Source organism: Balaenoptera physalus (genome assembly GCF_965194825.1).
Source record: "Balaenoptera physalus genome assembly, chromosome: 16".
Classification (NCBI taxonomy): Eukaryota; Metazoa; Chordata; class Mammalia; order Artiodactyla; family Balaenopteridae; genus Balaenoptera; species Balaenoptera physalus.
In genome coordinates, this window is record NC_138898.1 from 64,661,793 (window position 1) to 64,677,794 (window position 16,002).

The window sequence follows — 16,002 nt, forward strand, 5'->3', positions numbered from 1 at the left end:
GGAGTGCATGTATCTTTTTGAATTATGACTTTCTCTGGCTATATGCCCAGGAGTGGGATTGCTGGGTCGTATGGTAGTTCTATTTTTAGTTTTTTAAGGAACATCCATACCGTCCTCCATTGTGGTTGTACCAGTTTACATTCCCACCAACAGTGTAGGAGGGTCTCCAGCATTTATCGTTTGTAGGCTTTTTGGTGATGGCCATTCTGACCAGTGTGAAGTGATACCTCATTGTAGTTTTGAATTGCATTTCTCTAATAATTAGCGTTGTTGAGCATCTTTTCATGTGCTTTTTGACCATCTGTATATCTTCTTTGGAGAAATGTCTGTTTAGGTCTTCTGCCCTTTTTTTTTTTTTTTTTTTAAACATCTTTATTGAAGTATAATTGCTTCACAATGGTGTGTTAGTTTCTGCTTTATAACAAAGTGAATCAGCTATACATATACATATATCCCCATATCTCCTCCCTCCCGCATCTCCCTCCCTCCCACCCTCCCCATCCCACCCCCCCAGGCGGTCACAAAGCACCGAGCTGATCTCCCTGTGCTATGTGGCTGCTTCCCACTAGCTATCTATTTTACATTTGGTAGTGTATATATGTCCATGACACTCTCTCACCCTGTCACATCTCAACTCTCCCCCTCCCCATATCCTCAAGTCCATTCTTTAGTAGGTCTGTGTCTTTATTCCCATCTTGCCACTAGGTTCTTCATGACCTTTTTTTTTTTCCTTAGATTCCATATATATGTGTTAGCATACTGTGTTTGTTTTTCTCTTTCTGACTTACTTCACTCTGTATGACAGACTCTAACTCCATCCACCTCATTACAAATACCTCCATTTCATTTCTTTTTATGGCTGAGTAATATTCCATTGTATATATGTGCCACATCTTCTTTATCCATTCATCCGACGATGGACACTTAGGTTGCTTCCATGTCCTGGCTATTGTAAATAGAGCTGCAATGAACATTTTGGTACATGACTCTTTTTGAATTATGGTTTTCTCAGGGTATATGCCCAGTAGTGGGATTGCTGGGTCGTATGGTAGTTCTATTTTTAGTTTTTTAAGGAACCTCCATACTGTTCTCCATAGTGGCTGTATCAATTTACATTCCCACCAACAGTGCAAGAGGGTTCTCTTTTCTCCACACCCTCTCCAGCATTTATTGTTTGTAGATTTTTTGATGATGGCCATTCTGACCGGTGTGAGATGACACCTAATTGTAGTTTTGATTTGCATTTCTCTAATAATTAATGATGTTGAGCATTCTTTCATGTGTCTGTTGGCCATCTGTATATCTTCTTTGGAGAAATGTCTGTTTAGGTCTTCTGCCCATTTTTGGATTGGGTTGTTTGTTTTTTTGTTATTGAGCTGCATGAGCTGCTTGTAAATCTTGGAGATTAATCCTTTGTCAGTTGCTTCATTTGCAAATATTTTCTCCCATTCTGAGGGTTGTCTTTTTGTCTTGTTTATGGTTTCCTTTGCTGTGCAAAAGCTTTTAAGTTTCATTAGGTCCCATTTGTTTGTGTTTTTATTTCCATTTCTCTAGGAGGTGGGTCAAAAAGGATCTTGCTGTGATGTATATGTCATAGAGTGTTCTGCCTATGTTTTCCTCTAAGAGTTTGATAGTGTCTGGCTTTACACTTAGGTCTTTAATCCATTTTGAGTTTATTTTTGTGTATGGTGTCAGGGAGTGTTCTAATTTCATACTTTTACATGTACCTGTCCAGTTTTCCCAGCACCACTTATTGAAGATCTGCCCCTTTTTTTTTTTAAAAGATTTATTTATTGATTGATTACTATGTTGGGTCTTCGTTTCTGTGCTAGGGCTTCCTGTAGTTGCGGCAAGCGGGGGCTACTCTTCATCGCAGTGCGCGGGCCTCTCACTATTGTGGCCTCTTTTGTTGCGGAGCACAGGCTCCAGACGCGCAGGCTCAGTAGTTGTGGCTCACGGGCCTAGTTGCTCCGTGGCATGTGGGATCTTCCCAGACCAGGGCGCGAACCCGTGTCCCCTGCATTAGCAGGCAGATTCTCAACCACTGCGCCACCAGGGAAGCCCCTGCCCATTTTTTGATTGGGTTTTTGTTTTTGTTTTTTGTTTTTTGACAGAGCTGTATGAGCTAGCTGTTTGTAAATTTTGGAGATTAATCCTTTGTTGGTTGCTTCATTTGCAGATATTTTCTCCCATTCTGTGGGTTGTCTTTTCGTTTTGTTTATGGTTTCCTTTGCTGTGCAAAAGCTTTTAAGTTTAATTAGGTCCCGGTTGTTTGTTTTTATTTTGATTATTCTAGGAGGTGGATCCCAAAAGATATTGCTGCGATTTATGTCAAAGACTGTTCTGCCTATGTTTTCCTCTAGGAGTTTTATAGTATCCAGTCTTACACTTAGGTCCCTAATCCATTTTGAGTTTAGAACTTATTCATCTTATTCAACTGCAACATTATGCCTGTCAGTCAGTAACTCCCTACTTGCCCCTCCCCGCCTCTGCTAACCACCGTTCGAGGCTTTGGCTCTCCAAGTCGGACTGTTTCAGATGCCTCGTGTAAGTGGAGCCATACAGTAGCTCTCCTTGTGACTGGATTATTTCACCTAGCATAGTGTCCTCAGCGTTCATCCGTGTTTTCACATATGTCAGAATTTCCTCTTTTTTTTAAAGGCTTGAATATTCCATTGTATGGATGGACCACATTTTTTATCCATTCACGGAGATTAGGTTATTTGCACATCTTCCCTGTTGTGAATAGTGCTGCGGTGAACATGGGGGTGCAGAGAGATTTCTTCCAGATCCTGATTTCTATTGTTTTGGATAAATATTTATTCTGCCCTAGAAGCCTTGGCTCAAAGCCAACAAGACACTTGCCTAAGGAAACGCAGCTCGTCAGTGGTTCCTCGTGGGGTGAACTCTCCTGCCATTGCCACGGCGCTGTGAGGGCCGGGCGATCATCATCCCCGTGTGGCGGGCAGCCCAGGGCACGAGGCTCAAGGGCAGCGAGCAGAGCCCGTTGGCGGGGGACCCGAGGGTGTCCTGGCTCAGAGGCCCCGCCCTCACCCGCTGCGCTACTCCCCACACAGGTGCCTTTGGTGAAACTAAATGAAATGCCAGAGTCCTGGCCCCATGTCTCGTAACTGTCCCCTCGCACCAGCCAGGCTCCCGCCTCTCCCGGACCCTCCCAGGAGCCAGCTCTGGGTACCACGGGCTCTGGTCACTGTGGGCAGAGGTCCTCCTGGCCTCGCACATCATGCCCAGTGATGACAGCAGTCACGGGCACAGGGGCAACTGGCTGGACCCCTGACCCCGGACAGTGTGAGGGGAGGAGGTTGGGGAGGCCAGTGGTTTACAGTGACCTTTACACCTTAGCCCACCTGCACACTCGCAATCATCAGCCCTTCACAGGGGGGCAAAGATTCCTTCCAGCATCTCCTGCCCATACCTCTAAGCGGCATTCAGGGATAAAGAGGCTTATGGTAATGTGAGTGTTTGGGAAGAAGAGAGGGCCGTGGCGGCTTTGGGCCCGTGGCCAGTGCCATTCCGAAGGAGGTACCCAGAGGATTCGGAGCAGCTCCAGCTTTGTTCAAGGTCAGATGCTCCTCTTCCCTCCATGCACAGAAGATAAGCACACCCTGGCTCCCATGGGAGAAGGTGGTAATTAGAAGGATTTTTCATTTTATCATCTTACTGAGATGTCGTCCCAAATGGGAAATGAGGGACATCTCACTGAGCACAGTGTCTGGGTCCCTGAAAAGGCGTGAAAATCAGCTCGTGTAAACCGAACCACTCCTGAGATGCAGGAAGCAAGTGGCCATTTCAGGGACCCCTGCGGGGACCATTTCTCTTTGGATATGATCCATTCCTTTGCTTATCTGGACTGGGCCTGGAGACAGCTGCTGGTGATTCTGGATCTGCCACTTACTCGCTGGTGGCTGTGTCCTCCCTGAGCCTCTGGGCTCAGCTCTAGCTGGGCTCTGTCTTCCCTTGCAGAGTCCTCCAGGACTCGCGTCCGGAAAGCCCTTGGCACAGAGTCTGATGCCACAGAGACAGTCAGGATGTGCGAACAACCTTTAATCTTTGTTTTTTAAAAGCATTTTATATCAGTGAGATATTTATTATCAACGTTTTCTCTTATTTCTCTTTTATATTTTCTGTCAGCTGTGATCTCACCATTTAGAGGCAGTTATTATTCCATTACCAAGTCGTGTTGATTCTACTTTCTATTCAAATTTCAGTCTGTGGTAGACAGAATGACACCCCCCCACAAATTCTGTACCCTAACCCCTGGAACCTATAAATGTGTCCCCTTACATGGCAAAGGGGACTCAGTAGATTTAAGGATTGGGGCAGCGGGGAGATGTCCAGGTGGGTCCAATGTGATCACAAGGGTCTTTATAAGAAGGAGGCAGGAGGGTCAGAGGGAAAGAGAGTTGAAGATGCTGCAGTGTTGGCTTTGAAGATGGAGGCGGGGGCCACGAGCCGAGGCAAGCAGGCGGCCTGCAGGGGCTGGGAAGGGCCAGGAAGGATTCTCCCTTGGAGCTTCCAAGAGGTACACCTTGAACGTAGCCTCATAAGGCCCATTTGGGACTTCTGGCCTCCAGAACTGTAAGACAGCACAGCGTGTTGTTTTAAGCCACCAAGTGTGTGGTAATGTGTTACAGCAGCCGTGGGAAATAAGACAGAGTTCACCACCTCTGCATTCACAGCCCCAGCCCAGGCTTCTGCGCGTGCCTGGAGCAGCGGCCTTGGCATCGGGCACTTCCCAGTGCAACCAGATCACAGGGCCCCCGAGAGCCCTCCGGCAGATGCCCTTCACCCTCCAGCTGCTCCCTCCCTGCCTCCCCCAGTGCTCCGGTGCCCAGAGCCTCCTGGCCCCAAGCTTCACCCAGGCTGGCCCCCTACGCCCGCTCTCGGGCACTTCCTGCCATGCCCCAGGCTCCCTGCTCGGGGAGGCTCTGGTGGCATTTGTAACCTAAGTCTTTGAACGTGTGATGTTTTTAACCCTCCTTTGGACTGTGAGCTCCCCGGGTCCTGGGAGAATCCGTTTTGTTCACCATTTATCCCCAGTGCCTTGCACGGTGCTTGGCCCACATGGGTGCGCCAAGATTCACAGAGTAAACAAATGTATCCTTCAGGTGTTTTCTGTACATGGCGGGGTTACAGCCTCCCTACTGTGCTTTAACCTGTGTTGGAATCATACGCCCTTACTGGCTCATAAACGCACTCCCGTGCCCCTGTGCGTACCGGCTGCTGCTGTCTCGTGGTTATAGGTGTTTTTTCACCAGTATATCCAGTATCAGTGATCCTTGCATTGGACTCATAAGTTGTTCCGTATTTCTGGCTCTTTTACATACTGCTGTCGTAAACGCCCTTACAGTTGGACGTTGGCAGACATAATTCCCTCTCCTGTGTTTGTGCATCTTTTATGACTTTAAATGCAGTGTTCTCCCAAGCATTTTCTTTCTTTGACTTTGAAATGTGCCTTTGCTGGAAGATCAATGAAGATGGTGAGAAGACAGCCGGGGCCAGAACCATCTTTCGTTGACTTAAAAGCGGGTCCAGAGCTGCAGCCCCAGTGCTGTGCTGGTCGCTGCTGACGGACAGAAAGTTCACATGACAACGTGGACGCCCCTCCCCATTTCTCCACGCCGCCCTTGCCACCCAACCACGCAGCAGCCATGCCCCGGAGGCCACTCCCGCTGTCCACCCCACCCCCTGCCGCCCCGCCTGTAGCTATTTGCACTTGGAACCCTGACTTAACCCGATTCTCCCTGCTCTGTCTTACAGTGACGTCACCCCTCCCGGAGAACCGCTGACCAAGAACAGCCGGCCCAAAGTGGCTTCCCGCTTCCCCAAGCTGTCCCGCGGTCACCCCAGGGAGACGCGCAACGTGGAGCCCCAGAGCGGCGACCTCTGACCTCGACGGCCACCCAGACTCGGGCCCTACGTGCTGCGCCAGCTGCCTCCACCCCGGCCACGGCAGCTGGCCCCTTCCACCTCGGAGGGACACCCCTGTCCCCCCGGTGAACGCCAGAGAGCACACCTTCCCCACCGGTTCCGTGACCCCCTGATTAAACTGGGCCGTGTGAGAGCAGGGCAGGTCCTCGCTGGACAGACGCAGACATGTGGGCCCTGCTCTCCCTGGCCCTGCCCTGGGCCATGAGGGCCAGCCGTTCCCCTCCCTCCAGCCCAGGGGCTGGCAGGAGCGTGGGCACTGGGTCGGGCTCGGAGCCCCCTGGTTGAGATGCACGAGTCTGATGTCTCAGTTGGTCAGAAGGTTCATCGAGAAACCACCTCTTAACTCTTTCCCACGTGGGAATTCGAATGACTGGTTTGTTTTTTTTTCCCCTGTTTAATGTAATTGCCTGCTACAACCTATGGACGTGAAGGGTTTGGGTGGAGGCTAGTTCCTTTCCATGCTCTCCCCACCAGTGGTCAGTAGACACCCTAGTTCTTGCCACCATGCTCCAGGGAGACAGTCCCGTGGCCTTCGTGTGAAGGAGCCATGAGAGGGATGCGGAACTGTGGTTCTTGGAGAACTTCCCTACCTCCCTATGGTTGGTTCTGGAAGGACCAGCCCCTGTAGGAAACCTGAGGCCCCCTGGGCCCATGTGCACCTGGTCAGGCCAGCCGCCAGCAGCCACCCAGTGACCCGTATTGGAGAGCCTGGGCTATGCAGGAGTCGGTGGCCCTGGCCTCGGAAGCCTAGAGGAGAGCCCTCAGGCTGTTAGAGACTCGGCTCCGGGAAGCATTCCAGAAGGTTCTGTGGGCCTCGGGCTTTCAGACCTGGCCCCGGGGCTCCGAGGAGCTCAGCGTGGCTGTGAACTTGGACACAAGTGTCCCCTCTGCACAGGTCATGATCATGCCCTAAAGACGAGGGTGTGCGGCACAGCCTCTGCCGGCCAGCGCGCTGTCCGTGGGAGCAGGGCCCTGCGTGCCCCTGAGACCACTGCCTCTGCTCCTCCCATTCAGAGCGGGGCCCCCCGGCAGGTGGAACAGGAGGAGGAGCAGCGGCAGGTCGCCCCGTGGGACCAGAGCCATTTGGCCGGAATCATGGAACTCTCTCCCACCCCGGGCAAGAGCCAATCTCAGCTGCTGATACAAAGAGAGGCATTTTCTGGGGACAGTAGCCGACGTAAATGTGTGTGAAAGATATGGTCCGTAGAAGGCTAACCACTCATCAGCTTACAACTGGGTGAGCGGTGTGGGTAATCATTGAGCGTTTCCTAGATAGCAGAAAACTCTGGAAGGAATGGCCTGGAAGGTTTGTGCTGCGTGTTCCTCCCGTCAGCCAAAAGGAAACTTATCAGAGCAGTTAAGCAGAGCTGAGATCATCTACGCACAGCCCTCCAGAGACTCGGAGGAGGCCTGAGTGACTTCTGAGGGAACATTCTGCCAGGTGAGCCAGGTCCAGGTGAGCGAAACAAGCCGGCTGTTCTCCGCAGATGGAGTGGGGAGTGCGTGTCTGGGGGCCCTGCTGTCAGCTCGTGGGGGTCCGAGGACCCGAGGGACGCCGTGTCCTAGAAAGGCAACATGGTTTCTCTCTTCCGCGTGTGTGCCGAGGGAGCCGCTGCACATGCACTTTGTTGGAATCCCGAGTCCCACAGCACTGCCTTGAACACAGAGCCCTCCTCGACCAGATCCTCCGGGACTTTCCGGAAGCTCCAGCTGCCCCAGATCCCAGCCCCCTGCATTTGGGTCCCTCCACAGCAGTCAGTTTGATGCCAGCTGACAGGCTGCACAGCCGGATCTGTTCCCAAGGTGTCTCCTCTCTGGTTGTACTAGACCCAGAATGGAACCACTGCCCCGAAACCCCCCAGGGCCAAGGGTTCCAATCAGCCAGCCTTTTCTGGCGCCTGACCCGAAACACATCTGAGTGCGAATCTGGTCTCGCCTTCTCCAACCACCCCACCAGGAGCCAGCTTTGACATTCTGTGCACGGAGTTAAGAAAAGAGCCAAAAAAAAAAAAAGGTACCCATAGCTACGGCGGACAGATGCTGAGCTGGGAGATACAAATGCACTCGCAGCCCGTATTTAAAAAGGAGAAACTCTGCCTCCCCATTTTTTTAAGGCTTAATTATTCACGGAAAACTTGCCCCGCTCTCCCAAAATGTGGATTGTAAAAAGCATGTTCCTGGGGGCCCCACGGGGACCCTCCAGGCTGCTTGCTATCTGTACCTCCGTTTTTGTGATCCTGCAGAAACCCTGATCTTCAATTCCTTTGATTTCAGCTCAGACATGCATGTGACATGCACATTACAGCACCTCCTCAAAGCCTTAACTTTGGAATCACATGGAATGTTCTGCAGTGATTAGTCCATCCAGCTGCTCAAAATACTCCTGCCCTGCTCTCCAGGGTGGCGGGATGGACTTAGAAGGGACAGACTCCCCAGCTCCTAGAGAAAGAATAAAACACCGAGGTCCAGGCCAAGATCCGGGACACAAAATGCCAGCCCCTGAGGATGTGTCAACATCTGCCCATCAACCCAAATCTAATTCAGAGGGTGGGATATCCCCTGGGACCCATCAGGGGGAAAGACAGCCCTTCAGAAAGGAGCAGTTGACATTGCTTCTCTCTCCTTGATCAAATTAGAAAATTGTTTGGAGCCTCCAAAGTTGGCGTCTGAGAGAGGAAGCCATCCCCCATTCTGAAAGGAGCTGAAGGGCCCGTCTCTCTAGAAGGCCTTGACCCTCTGGTACCCCACCTGTTTGGGGAGGGAGAGGCCCCTCCAGGTCCCCTCTGCAAAGCCAGGCTGTCTGCTCAGGGGCGGCTTCAGCCAGAATGGGACGCAACATCAGCCGGGTCCATCTCTGCCATCATCTTGTTTGCTCCCTCCTTTTCCCCCAGATAAAGGAGACCCAGGAAAAGCAGGGCTTAGCAGAGACATCTCTCCTTAAAAGAGAAAACCAAAGCTCCCAGGAAGGGCGGTCCGAGGCTGGTGTAAACCTTGCCCAGAAGCGAGCTTTCTCAGCTCCTACTCCTGCAGCTGGTCTGGAATCCTGGCTTGAAACAACCCAGCATCTCTCCACAGTCAGGCCCTGGGGGAGGAGGCGGCTTTCCTGGAAGAGGCTGTTAAACCCCACAGTGGTCGCCTTTAACACCATCACCAGGCCCATCCAGGGGCTTCCTGGCTACGAAAGGGATCACCTGATTGAGTTGTAGAGACAGTGCCATCTTGTGAGACCTGGCAAGAGGCGTGAACGGTGAGGGGGAGGGATGTGGACCAGTGTTTGTGGACAAGGTCTGGTCACACAGCATGGGGCCTATTGAGATGTGTTCTTTGATAACCGCTGGATTTTACAGCAGTGCTGGGTGTAGTGCCGGGCTGTGCTGTGCCTTTAAAACAACGGAGGCAATCAAAGCTGTTTACATCCGTGGGATTGATAACACAGCTGCAGCTAATGCCCAGAGGCAGCAGGCACTGGAGGCCCAAGAATTAATCCCCAGGTTTTGGGCTCAGAATCAGGAAACAGGAATGAAGACCCACCCGCCAGCCCAGTTGATCCGAAGTACTCCTAACACCCTGAACTAGGGCTCTGCGGCCCCGGGCAAGCTGGTGGCCTTGCCTCCTCTTTTTCTCCTATTTCCTCATGAGACAGTTCGCCCACTGGAGGACCAGGTCACAGGCTTTCAGGCCTTGGTCCCCCACGCCACCTGCTCACCCTCACAGGGGGTGCCGCCAGCTGGACCCCTCACCTGGAGGCCAGGCCCTGACCTCGGGCCCCGGCAGACCTCTCCTAACCAGTCACGTCTGGCATCCTTCCTTCATCCCTCAGCCTGGCAACTCGGTACCAGCGCCCATTCATGGGAGGTGCTCTCCCCCAAAGGGGGCACCTCGCCTGGGCATGTCACTGACAGTAAAGAACAGGCTGAATTCTCAGCCTCAAGCCGCGTGGGCATCCCCAGGACCTGCCAGAGAAGGACCCTGCCTGGGAGCATCAGATCGGCTAAGAGGCGTCCTAGAAGGAGCACGCCCTGCTCAAGCTTCAACCCCAAAGGCAATAACTAACTGTCTTGACCCTGTCTTGGTGTTTCCCTCGGGACACTGCCACCCACACTGGACCTTCCCCCAGGCTGGGCGCTTCTGGCACGCAGGCATCTGCTCACGAGCAAGGCCTTTTGCAATGATCATTTTTCACAATATTGTGTATTGTTACATTAAAGCTAACATTAAATGTCTGCTGTTCAGATTGGCTTCTGTGCTAATTTTGCACAATTGTAGCACTGTATATTTTATCTAACATTCCCATGCCAAAAAATTCATTTTTCATGTTTCCCTAACACGTGGTCTTGATTACGTTTCTAAAATAAAACTTCGGCGACTGGATCGATAGAAGTGAGGGTGGAGCCTTGCCGATCTCCGTGCTCTGAGCAGAGCAGCTGTCTTCTCACCCCACAGTGACTGAAACGCCCCTGCTCAGTTCATGGCGGGATTCTGACCTTCCCTTCCGCCATGCCCGTTGCCATGGATGGGCCTGATTGATTTGGGTAGTTCTCAAGTCTGTCAAGGAGCCCTTACTTTCATCTCTGAATCCTAACAACCGCATTAAATGGGTTTCCTCATCTACCCAATCAATCAGTTTAGGAAGAGAAGTGGAAAAAAAAATCTGGTTTCTCTAAAAGATGGTTGAGCCTACAGCAAGGATGAGCAACCCCACTCGAAGGCCAGGCTGGATCCATGAGTGTTTCGAGGTCCAGGGATTCACTTCTTTCTTACTGGCACATAAATGTTTTGCCACCATCACTGAAAACCACTAGCTGACCCGCCCAGGCTCCCCGCCTGCCCTCGAATCCCATCAGGTCTGCCTCCTGCCTTCATGAACTGCAAGGGGAGAAGCCACGCACCTCCGACGATTCTTTCCGCCATCACCTGAGACCATACAAGGGGACGCCCTTGCAAAAACTGGGACTGAGGACGTGGAAGGTTACAAAATGGGGGATCACACGTCTGCACCCAGAGTTGCTAGCCCCTCCAGAGATGAGCTGGAGAACAGGCATAGCCAGGAGTGAGGGAGTGGTGGATTTTTTATTATCTAGCATTCATCCTGGAAAGAATGTCTTTGCCTCTGCCGCCTTAGTGGCACCATCCCTGGCATCACCATTTGGTAGAACACTTTGCTTAACTCATCAGATGCTCACTTCTTGGAGGAGGGAGTCTTTTGACTACAGGCGCCATGGTGACCCAGCCGGAGTCACCCACGATCGGGTCCCAGTGAGCCGTCTGTCGCAGGGAACAAGGCGACAAATCTAGAGTCTAGTGTCTGGACATGAGGCCTAGAAGCCCGCGGATTCGCTCTGAAACACGTAGTATTATCTTAACTACCCTGCTCTGTTAAGGTTTACACAATAGAATTTTTAAACAAATGTGTTTAATTTTCTAAACTCTCTTGTATTAAAATTTTCTTTTGGAATAAGCTGTGGTAATTTTGTTACAATCTGGTTGAGACACACCTCTTTACAACTGACAACATTAAAACAGTGACATTTTCTAAATTAGATACTCGGTTTATGGTCTCTCTGATTCTTTGTGTCCGTTCTTTTTTCAGCAGTTGGGGATTAGGTGAACTTTCAATATACATGTTATAAAAACTTCCAGAAAGGTCCTTCACCATGGCACATGTTATCCTGAACAACAGGATTTGACTGGACGAACATCACTTGTATTTGAAGTGGAGCAAAATCCTATTTTGAGTTATTAGGCAGGTCTGTATTAATTGGAGATGTAGAATCAAAATTCTACACAGAAGGGAAAAAGCCCCTCCTATTCATTCACTAAGAAACAGACAGTTATTGGGCACCTACCATATATCATCATGCGAGGCACTGGGCATGCAGCAGTGACCAAGACAGAAAAGACCCCTGCCGTTTTGGACTAACATTCCAAGTAAGGCAGATGGACAATAATATGTATATTTCTTCCTATCTATCTATCTCTCCATCCATCTCTCTGTCTATACACACACACACTTCTTAAAGTCAGCCATCCAGATAATTACAAGACCGCAGTAAGCGCCATGAAGGAATAAGCAGGGCTTGGAGGAAGGATCTCCTGTAAATAGTCCAGGCCAGGCTTTCTCACCCTCAGCACTGCTGACATTTGGGGCTGGACAATTCTGTGTCAAGGGGACTGTCCTGTCACTGTTAGATGGTCAGCAGCCCTGGCCTCTACCTGCTAAATGCCCCTAGAACCCTTTCCGTACTGACAACCGGCAATGTCTCCAGATTTGACCACACGTCCCCGGAATGAGGAATGGTCCCCCCTTGAGAACCATGAGGCTAGACCAAGGGGTTCTCTTGGCAGATGTGACATTTAAGCTGTGACCTGAAGGATGAGAAAGAAATACTGCACTGTCCCCTGCTCCCCACCCCAAATTTACATTGGCTTAAAAATTCATACCCTATAGCAAGGTACTTAACCTTTTTAACCAGGATGATAAGAGCCTAGGCATAAAGTCAGTATATAAAAGTCATACCCGCAAATCCTGGGGAGATTCTGCTCAGGGCCCCACGAAGGGTGCACTGCAGACTGCTGAGCCCAGTGCTGTGGAAAGGGCACTCCCGGGCTGATAAAACAGGAGAAGGGGTGGGACCAATGCTGGTTTCTGAGGGCGTGTACATGGATCACACTGCGTCCTGTGCTCTATAGCCTCCAGGTTACTTAACCCTATGCCAATCCAGTGTATCCTGTATTTGAAGAGATGAGAAAACTATGCACAGGTTGAGTGCTGGCCCGAGGTCCCCCAGCCTCAAGGTAGAAAAGAAACAGAGGACTGTTTCCGCCGTGCCCACAGCCTGAACTGTCTTGGCCACGCTCTAATCTGTCCTGGTCTCCCCTCCCTCGCTTCCAGTACGGAACAAACTCCCCGATAATCCTCAACCTCTCCTCCAGCTTCCCAGCCATCTCCAAGCATGGGTATCTCCCAAGGGCCCTATTCACTCGAGCTCCCCCAAGGAAAGGCTGTCTTTTTTATTCTCCCTCAATCCATATTCCCAATTCTCAATTTCCCTGCTTCAAACCACTTTGCCTCCTTAAAAACATCAATTCCTTTGACGTTCATGCCATGCACCTGTAACACTCTCTACGCCTACGCTTGGACTTGTATATTGACCTCCGAGCTGCTTCTCACTCACTGATGATTAACGCCTCACTCAGGGGCCCCTCCATCCCCTCCAGCCACACCCCGCATCTCGCTTCTCTGAGCTGCTTCCTCTCCAGAGGCTATTCCTCCGTGCCACTTGCAGCTCTTCTAGACCAACGTGGCGGCCATCACTGCACCACCTCTGTAATCTTGACATCAGACTCTCTGCTCTGATCCACTCTGTCACCCCAGCACTTTGCTCTAGGGCCCTCACCGCAACAACTGTTCAAATTTTTCAGGCCTGCAATCTGTCATTTTTAAAAACCTGTCCTCCTCACATACTCTTGCCAAGCACCCCCGTCCCAGTGCTGGTTCTGTGGGCCATGAGGATCATCGCTCCCTTTCAGGGACATCCGTGATTCCCCTGCCCCTCTTTCACACTTACTTGGCAAAAACCCAGCCCTAGTCAAGCCCAACTGACAAGCTAGTCTAAAAGCCAGTATTACTTGTAACTTTGGTTTTAACTCCTTGTAACTCCACATTTTGTTTTCTTCATAATTTAAGAGACTAATGCATTTAAAAAAATTATTAGTTTATGTTTGGGAGCACACAATGTACAAAGATGTACAAAGGGGTGGGGATGGAGCTGTAAAGGAGCAGGGTTTTTTTGTTACTAAAGTTAAGCTGATGTAAATTCAAATCATTATTCAAAGTAACTTTAGGTTGTTAAATGTAATCCTCATGGTAATCACAAAGAAAACAGCTATAGAATATACACAAAAGGAGATGGGAAAGGAACAGTTCATGACAAAAAACTAAACACCAAAGACAGCAATGCATGGAATGAGGGACAAAAAAGCTATAAGGCATATAGAAAATGAATAGCAATGACAGAATATGTCCCTCCTTATCAGTAATTAAATTTAAATGGATTAAACTTTCCAACCAAGACAAAGATTGGCAGAATGAATAAAAACACATGATCCAACTATATTTTGTCCACAAGAGATTCACTTTAGATCTAAAACCACAAATAGATTTAAAGTGAAAGTATGGAAAAAGATATTCCATGCAAGTAGTAACCAAAAGAGGAGTGGCTATACAATATCAGACAAAATAGATTTTAATGAAAGTTTCAATACAGGAAGAAGATATAACAATTATAAACATTTATGCACCTAATAATAATTATCAAAAAATAGAAAGCAAAAACTTACAGAATTGAACAGAGAAATAGACAGTTCTACAGTTATAGCTGGTGACTTCAATAACCCACTCTCAATAATGGACAGAACGATCAGACAGAAGATAAGTAAGGAAACAGGATTTAACAGAATAAACCAACTAAATCTAACAGACATACACAGAGCACTTTACCCAATAGTAGTGGCATATACATGCTTCTGAAGTGCACATGGGACATTTTCCAGGATAGACCATATGTTAGGCCACAAGTCTCAACAGATTCTAAAAGATAGATTTCATACAAAGTGTCCTCTCCAACCTGATGGGATAAAGTTAGAAATCAAGAACAGAAGGAAAATGGAAAATTCACAGATTTGTGAAAAACAATACAAACAACCAATGGATCAAAGAAATCACAAGGGAAATTAGAAAATACTTCAAGACAAATGAAAATGAAAACACGACATACCAAAACCTATGGGATGCAGCAAAAGCAATGCCAAGGGAGAAATTTATAGCTATAAATGCTTATATTAAAAAACTGGAAAGACCTAAATCAGCACTCTAATTTACAACTTCAGGAACTAGAAAAAGACCAAACTAAACTCAAAGTTAGCGGAAGGAAGGAAATAATAAAAATTAGAGCAGAAATAAAAGAGAGTGGAAAAGCAACAGAGAAAATTAATGAAAGTTGTTGAAATGTATCAACAAAATTGACAAACCTTTAGCTAGATGGACCAACGAAAAAAGAAGAAGCTTCGATTTACTAAAATCAGAAATGAAAATGGGGACATTACTACTGATTCTACAGACATAAAAGGATTATGAGTACCATGAACAATTTCATGCCAACAAGTTGGATAACCTAGATGAAATGGACAAATTTCTAGAAACACAAAACCTACCAAGACTGGATCAAAGAAATAGAAAATCTGAATAAACTTATGTATAACTAGTAAGAAGATTGAATTAGTAATCAATCTCCAGAGAAAGGAAAGTTCTGGACCTGATGACTTCCCTGGTGAATTCTGCCAAACATTTAAAGAACTAATGCCAATCCTCAAACTTTTCCAAAAAATTGAAGAAGAGGGACTTCTCACTCATTCTATGAGGGCAGTATTACCCTGATACAAAGGCAGACAAAACAACTACAAAATAAAACTACAAACAATATCCCTGGTGAACACTGATGCAAAAATCCTCAACAAAACACTAACAAAGAATTCAGCAGCATATTAAAAATATTATACACCATGACCAAGTGGGATTTATTCCTGGAATGCAAAGATGGTTCAGCATGTGAAAATTGGTTAATATAATATGCCACATGAACAGATTGAAAGGGGAAAAAACCCACTTGATCATCTCAATAGATACAGAAAAGGCATTTGACAAAATTCAACACCCTTACATAATAAAAACACTCAACAAACTAGGAATAGAAGGAACATACCTCAACATAATAAAAACCATATATTAAAAAAAACACAGCAAACACCATATATATTCAGCAGTGAAAGACTGAAAACATTTCCTCTAAGAACAGGAACAAGATGAGGGTGTCCACTTTTGCCACTTCTATTCAAACATAGTACTGGAAGTTCTAACCAGAGCAATTAGGCAAGAAAAAGAAATAAAAAGCATGCAGATTGAAAAGGAGGAAGTAAAATCCTCTCTATTCATAGATGATAGCATCTTATACATAGAAAACCTTAAAGATTCTGCAAAACAAAACAAACAAA

At 48.3% G+C, this 16,002-nt stretch overlaps 1 protein-coding gene across 16 annotated transcripts in view; it reads left to right on the forward strand.

The window, feature by feature from the left end:
• Positions 1–10,184, forward strand: part of SNX29 (sorting nexin 29) — a 566,403-nt gene extending 556,219 nt beyond the window's left edge. For 8 of the 16 annotated variants that reach the window (XM_082429659.1, XM_082429655.1, XM_082429652.1 and 5 more), the window contains one exon: positions 5,782–10,184. In XM_082429659.1, coding sequence (XP_082285785.1) covers positions 5,782–5,911 — 130 coding nt within the window. In that variant the 3' untranslated portion in view covers positions 5,912–10,184. The remainder of the gene's footprint in view (positions 1–5,781) is intronic. The other 8 variants (XR_014254726.1, XR_014254727.1, XR_014254728.1 and 5 more) reach the window with 8 other exon arrangements.
• Positions 10,185–16,002: the final 5,818 nt, after the last annotated feature.